The sequence below is a fragment of the Penaeus monodon genome, chromosome 13, assembly GCF_015228065.2.
Source record: "Penaeus monodon isolate SGIC_2016 chromosome 13, NSTDA_Pmon_1, whole genome shotgun sequence".
In the NCBI taxonomy this organism is placed as follows: domain Eukaryota; kingdom Metazoa; phylum Arthropoda; class Malacostraca; order Decapoda; family Penaeidae; genus Penaeus; species Penaeus monodon.
In genome coordinates, this window is record NC_051398.1 from 7,204,699 (window position 1) to 7,212,198 (window position 7,500).

Here is a 7,500-nt window from a genome sequence, read left to right on the forward strand (position 1 = left end):
TGAGAGAGTGAGAGTGGAGTGAGAGTGAGGAGGTGAGAGTGAGAGAGAGAGTGAGTGAGTGGTGAGTGAGTGAGTGATGAGTGTGAGTGAGTGAGTGAGTGAGTGAGTGAGTGATGAGAGTGAGTGAGTGAAGTGAGGTGGTGAAGTGAGAGAGAGAGAGAGAGAGAGGAGAAAGAGAGAAAGAGAGAAAGAGAGAAGAGAGAAAGAGAGAGAGAGAGAGAGAGAGAGAGAGAGAGAGAGAGAGAGAGAGAGAGTGTGAGTGTGAGTGTGAGTGTGAGTGTGAGTGTGAGTGTGAGTGTGAGTGTGAGTGTGTGGTGTGAGTGAGTGTGAGTGTGAGTGTGAGTGAGTGTGAGTGTCAGTGTGTGAGTGCATGTGTGTGTGTGAGTGCATGTGTGTATGTGAGAGTTTGAGTGTGTACATGTATGTATCTATCTGTTTGTTTGTGTTTATTTGTTTTAGACTACAATATTACTTCATTAATTTGCTCAAAGGATATTTATCCATATCCCGCACAGAACGATCGAGAGAATTACTTGGAGAGCTCATGGCCTGCAAGATGAAGCAGATCACATGGACTGTGTACTAAGCATCCCCCACACACAGCATAGGAAGTAATCATCTCAGAAATCAAGGTTGTATTATGTAATATCACATGGGCTCGCATTGTAAGTGGCTGCTGTTTATTGACTATAGAAAGGAGAACATGAATTGCATCATCATGAGTAGGTTCACTTTCATACTCTTTTTGTAAGTAGCTTGTATTATTGTATGCTAATGTTTTTCTCAGTTCTTGCAACTAGGGTGAGGTAAATGCAGTTTTCGTATGTGCTACACCTGTGTTAATGCTCAGATATTTACATTCATTTCATAATCAGAAATATATAAAAAGACTAACAGTGACAATTAGACAGACATGAACAACTATCAGTGTTATGTGATTTTTCTAAAAGAGGATCTGTAATAAATACATATTTGTTTTGCTGTTGTTCATTTGTATCCTTATTTTCAGATTCAGGAGACAGATGAAGATCATATGCAATATAACTGATTTGAAAATGGGAACTTGGTTGATTTATTGTTCTGTTAGATATTTCTTTATAATTATAATAAAATGCAGAGGCTGATGCCGTACTCAGATTTTGAAATATATAAGAATTTATTTGATTATGATTTGGAGATATATATATTCTGTATATATTTAAAATTGCTTGCACATAGCAGTTACAATGCAAGTACAAATCCACTGTTTCCACATGCATGCAGGTCCGAGTTTATATAATACAAACAGTATGAACAAATCATATATTCAGATATGAAGAGATCTTGAATAGTACTTGTTTCATATGTTTTTAATAAAATGTGATGCTGTATTATATAATTTCAATATACAAGCAGTATATTTCGAATGGTAACGAACAAACTAGAGCAAATGAGGACAGGACTCGGGTCTCGGACGAAGTGAATATCAGTGTTGATGTCACACCTGCAATTTACGTACTATATAGTCGCAACTAATGTACATCAAAATCTGGAGCATGAAGTCTGCATCCTGGGAGTGTGGCACGTTATCAAAGGTTTGTCGGTGATAAAATGCTCTTGCCTTTTCATAAGATGCTAATGCGACCTTGCCCTTAATGACTGAGATATGTAAAAAGTATATGCACTAAATGAATATTTTTCTTTTTCATTTCACTAATGAGCATTTGGAAATTTACTTCAATATTCTTTATTTTTGTGGGCAATCTTTGAAAAAAGTCAGTACAAGGTTATGCTATGTAAATTGGAAAGGAATACGAAACATTAAACATTAATATTTGAAAGATTTTATTGAAAAAAATGTCCTTTTTTAGCATTTCAGGTGTAAATGCATTCAAATGACATTATGAATATATAAAACATAATTTTTTTTCATATCCAAATCTATGTAACAAATTTTGAGATACTTCTGTATTTTAAGAAATATCAAATTACTTTGTGTATAAGCATGTTCCTATATACAGTTTATAAAATCATAAATAAATGTGTGGTAATTTATAGATATTTAGAGAAACTTACCAAATACACACAAGTCTTTTTACAGAAAAAAAATACATCTCCCATTTTTATACCACAGAAACATTAGAGAAATATAATTTGATTTTTGGTGATATTTCTGCAGCAGATATGTAGATAAAATGTTATTCCTTATATTCATTTATTTGATATTTAGGAAACTAAATTTTAAAAATAATTAAAAAGAGGGAAAGCAAGAAGGACAGAGCAAGAAGAAAGGGGAGAGAGTGAAGGATTTGGAAATAAGTGGGACAGAGAGAAGGAGAAGAAGAGGGAGAGGGAGAGGGAGAGGAAGAGAGATAGAGATATAGACATGTAAAGACATTAGAATTTTTCAATAAATCTTTTTTTTGGTGAATATGGGAGGGAGAGAGGAAGAGGAAGAGGGAGAGAGGAAGAGAAAGAGGAAGAGGGAGAGGAAGAAGGAGAGAGGGAGAGGAAGAGGGAGAGAGGGAGAGGAAGAGGGAAAGGAAGAGGGAAAGGAAGAGGGAGAGGAAGAGGGAGAGAGGGAGAGGAAGAGGAAGAGAGAGAGGAAGAGGAAGAGAGAGCGAGATAGAGGAAGAGAGAGAGAGATAGAGGAAGAGAGAGAGAGATAGAGGAAGAGAGAGAGAGATAGAGGAAGAGAGAAGAGAAGAGGAGAGGAAGAGGAGGGTGAGAGAGAGAGAGAGAGAGAGAGAGAGAGAGAGAGAGAGAGAGAGAGAGAGAGAGAGAGAGAGAGAGAGAGAGAGAGAGAGAGAGAGAGAGAGAAAATCAAGTCAACATGTAGTATACTGGACTTAAGCACAGTTGTATGTGAAAGGATAAAGCTTGTATTTGTAAATTTAAATGACTTTGCTATTTTTGCAAGACGTAAATAAGCAACATATAATAACAATGTAATGACAAAAGTAGTAATTTTAGTGATTATGATAATAATGATAATGATGATGATGATAATAATAATAATAATAATAATAATAATAATAATAATAATAATAATAATAATAAAGAGTGATGATGACAATTATAAAATAATTATGCAGCTAACTAAAAGATTAAGAGTGGCTAAGCATTCTTGTAACTGGATCCATTTAGGTAGTTAGATAGACATGACAACTGAAAACTGCGAATATACAAATATGAAATATATGAAGAGACAGATTCAGTTACATGGAATGCACTGCTATATAATTAAGAATGAACAAAGGCATACAGTTTTGCAATGTTATAGGCTTGTCTCACACTGAATGAACTCCATATAAAAACATTCTATTTATGAAAGGGAACACTCACCTGCCTAACAATTACTTGGATGTTTGAATTCATATTGTTACACATATGGAGGAGATAAATACTATTATCTTAATACTGTTACTTGTGAATCATTATTATACAAAATTAGCCAAATCCCTCAATGAAAAACTTCCCCTCCCAAGAAAAAGACAGAATAAAATAAATATACAAAAACGTAATACATGATCAATCAACATGATAAAATCAAACATTATTCCCTAAAAATCTACAGTTATTTCTTAACCCAAACACGACAGATGACAATCACAGAGTGGTTACCAGGCCTAAATACAGCACTGATCCTGTTCTTTGTTGTTCTAAACAGCAGTTGGCTTGGTTGGGCCAACTTGCAGTCACTGAGGAAATGCAGACTCTCATACGTAAGCTTAAGCCTTTTCTCTAGCCTCATAGGGAACAGGGTAAATCTGTGTTTCCCACACTCCTAATTTTTCACTCAAATGGCCAACTGCACACAACACCCTGCTTGTGGTTCGATATAGTGTGGGGATTTACCATCATGAATGAGTTACGAAAAGAAAAGAAAAGAAAAAATCTAAGTGTCTTGCCTTTGTGCCTCGCAAAATGTTTTAGTTACTGAGAAAGAAAAGAAGAAGAAGAAGAAGAAAAAAAACATACACACACACACACAATAAAAGATCTGAATACTTATGTACACAATTCAAATGGTATCAAACAGACTCAAACAACTTCTTTCACAATATGCGCACGTGCACAAACACACATATGGATAAAGCCATTTTCAGTCGGCCTTATTTTGAGTTTTGGACATATTTCTTTCACTTCAAAAATACTGTAAAATCTATTCAAAATTGCACTTGAGAACTGTAAAAATGTTCCGATATTTAACATCAAGGGCAAGAGTGGTAATATTATGTGTTACTGAAATGGTATATGTCAAGTACTTTCTTTACATGTGTCAACCTCAACCAAAAGAGAGAAAAATGAAAAATAAAAGTAGCAGTAGTAGTAGTAATAGAAGTAGAAGTAGAAGTAGAAGTAGAAGTAGAAGTAGAAGTAGTAGTAGTAGTAGTAATAAAATGAAAATAAGAACAATAACAATAATGATGATAACTATAATAACAATGAATAAATGAACCATTTACATTAATGACCTATAATCCTACTAACCCAGTGACACAAGGAGTGTAAGCATACCTGTCCACTACTTACTGATTTTATTTGCATACACATGACTCCCAGAAACACTCAGTTACCAATGCTTGAATATCTAGGCCAATCTGACCTCATCTACTTAACCTCTTGTTTATTACTATCAGTATTGTTAATACTATAATCCTAATAATGATAATTATAATAATAATAATCATAATTATAATAATAATGATAATAATAACATAAATAACAATAACAGAAATGTATTTTTTTACCAAAATTCACGGAACTGGGTAAAGAGGCAAGATCAGATGGGCCTAGTAATTAACTTGGTGATTAAGCACTTATGGTGCCATTAATGTGTAAACAAACGTAATATAACAAACTCACAGCGGGCAGTGAAAGTACACAACAACAATGGGTTATGGAGAATGCAAACAAGTTAATTTTTTAGCACCAAAACAAAAAGTTTTTTTTTACCACTGCATGTTCCTATACACTTTAATAAGTATTACATAAACAGCAGAATAAGTTTCCCTCTGCAATCACACATGCTCGCATTCTTTATAAACCAGGCTATATGTACAATGACCCAAACTATGGAACCAATAAGATAATACTTGATTGAATCTCGAGCAATAAGTTTATTCAAGTGGCATGTTACTGAACATGCTGCAGGATACAATGGTCCGAGGGAGACCACAACAGTCCTAAGAGATTTTAACATTCACTTCATAATTACTCCTCATTTTGAATAGGTATCTCTTTATATGCAGACATGAAGTGCATTCTATAATCATGTTAATTTAATACTGCATTTGAAACTTTCTGTTTGTTCAATATGAGCATGAATGGCAAAATTAATGTAATTAAATCTAAAAAAAAAAAAAGTAATATAGCAGAACATCTAGTTACTATTATATGGTATTCCACAGCAGTTACTATCTTCTCAGTGCATGAACCAAGTCCAATCCAGTGTTATATTCAAGAATGGAGAGAAGAGAAGAGAAGAGAAGAAAAAGAAAAAAGAAAGAAAAAAAAAAAAAAAAAGAAGAAGAAAAAAAAAAATCTTGTTAAGAGTAATTAAAACAGCATAAAAATCTGTGGATCTGTTGTTATCTCACAGCCTCAATTCGGAGTAAGACACTTACGAAATTATTGTCAGACAACTTTCCGCGGCTTTTATTAGTGCAAACGGCCAGATGACAAACAGACAACTAACCTAACATCTGGGAAATGATAAACAAAGCCCACAAACAAACAATATTTTTTTCAAAAGGTAGTACCACAAACATCTCTCTAATTGTCCAACAGTCATTAGTTTCTGTACACAAGAAATAAATATATAAATAAATAAAAAGATAGAATACATTAAAATGGAAAAATGTTATGAAAGAAAACAACATAAACTAAACTTCCTTCTTAGGACCATAAGAAAGAAAATTTGAACATCTTTTTGTTTCCAATACAGGTACTAACTTTTTTGATACATCTTAAAAAAAATATCCAATGAATATTTTCCTAAGTTTCTTCAGAAATTCCTAACTTCTTTTGCATAACGTCTATGCATGCAGCTCAATACAAAATACTTCATATAGTAATATACAGTAACATTATTATAATGTCAGAATTATCTTTACACTTCAGATACAACAGCAATCTGATCCTGATATGCATGAAGAAGTTCATGCAAATATAACAGATATATTCATGGATACAACATATTGCTAATGCAGAAAATGTGGTTGGGAAAGGAAGGTGCCTTTACAAAAATAAAATTGCATAAATAATAATGACCAGAAAGTCCATTCATTCAAATCATCCACTCACTTTTCATTGTTTTGATATCAATAAAAAGCATATACATATATACAAACATATATTATGCTTACCTATACATAAAGATATAAGGTTCACTTGAGGTCTTCAAATTAGCTCACAAAGTCCTTTATCCTTGCTTTAAACATCTACTTTACCCGCTCATCTGTTACCCAGATTAACTTTGTGTCTAAATTATGCTCTCGTACAAGGCTGAGCAGTTCCTGGTACTCCTCCATGGTAGCAGCCCCCATGTGGCAGAGGCGTCCAATGCACCGTATAGAGTTCTCGTGCATTAGTAACAACCGCACGGTGTCTAATGTGACAGTGGTTGAGACATTGAACCAGACTTCCTGAAAAATGAAATTTTGTGAGTAGAGTACCTTGAATTCTTTTCATGCTTTTTCTAATATTTGTGACTATTTTGGCATCAAGTTAATGTTCATCATCTGATAGAAAACGTGTCTTCATGAAATTCAATTCTAGTTAATTTATATCTTACAATCAAGTTTAGTTTCTAAATTCCCTATCAAAAGTTCTTGCCAGTAAATTCTCCCCTTTTCTGCACTATTCTCTCATAGCCTATACATTATACATGGCAGTAATCTCGTCATGATGTATATACACTCATAAGAACTCAAATGACAACACAGGTCTGAGGTGGTGGAAAAAATAGGAAAAACTATCAAGAGGGAACAATTATCAACATCACCATAAGACCCCCATCACCAGAAAACCCAATATCCAACAACTCTCAAAAGCTGATGTTTAACCTCAAGATCTGGCAGTGGGTTAGTCTCCAGAATGGAGGTGAAGGTCGCATCATGCAGCCACTCTAGCTCCCCATCTAAGTGGAGGGTGCGGAGGGCTGGCGTGTGGCTCAGCACGAATCTCAGGCGGCGGTTACTAATCACACCTGTCAGATTGAGGTGTTCTAGGTGCTGATGGGCCGGAGCTGGAATGCCCATGTCTAACCGCTCATCGCTGTCCTCTAGACTGTACCTGGCCTGTAATGTAAGGAAATGGTCTCACCTTATCCTGTTATTATGAACACCCAGGCCAATTCATGAATCAAAAGTGCATGACAAAGACAATATTTCTTGTTTGCAGCTTTTGCTGACTTGGAAATATTACAGACATTATAAGAAATTATAAATAAATACCTTATAGTCACCAGAAAATGTCAGATTTACAAGATTCGGGCAGCAGCTGGCTACAACATTG

The 7,500-nt window shown here is 34.5% G+C and overlaps 2 protein-coding genes across 3 annotated transcripts in view; one reads left to right on the forward strand and one right to left on the reverse strand.

Annotated features, from left to right (window-relative positions):
- The window catches only part of LOC119580081 (protein AMN1 homolog), a 30,145-nt gene extending 29,166 nt beyond the window's left edge, over positions 1-979 (forward strand). For both annotated transcript variants that reach the window (XM_037927987.1, XM_037927986.1), the window contains exon 7: positions 516-979. In XM_037927987.1, the coding sequence (XP_037783915.1) occupies positions 516-586 (71 nt within the window). In that variant the 3' untranslated portion in view covers positions 587-979. The remainder of the gene's footprint in view (positions 1-515) is intronic.
- A 4,103-nt stretch (positions 980-5,082) lies between these two features.
- The window catches only part of LOC119580082, a 9,089-nt gene continuing 6,671 nt past the window's right edge, over positions 5,083-7,500 (reverse strand). The window contains exons 6-8 of the mRNA XM_037927988.1: positions 7,440-7,500; positions 7,050-7,283; positions 5,083-6,629 (exon numbers count right to left, since the gene is read on the reverse strand). The exon at positions 7,440-7,500 is cut by the window's right edge and continues 5 nt beyond it. Of these exons, the coding sequence (XP_037783916.1) occupies positions 6,426-6,629; positions 7,050-7,283; positions 7,440-7,500 (499 nt within the window). The 3' untranslated portion in view covers positions 5,083-6,425. The remainder of the gene's footprint in view (positions 6,630-7,049; positions 7,284-7,439) is intronic.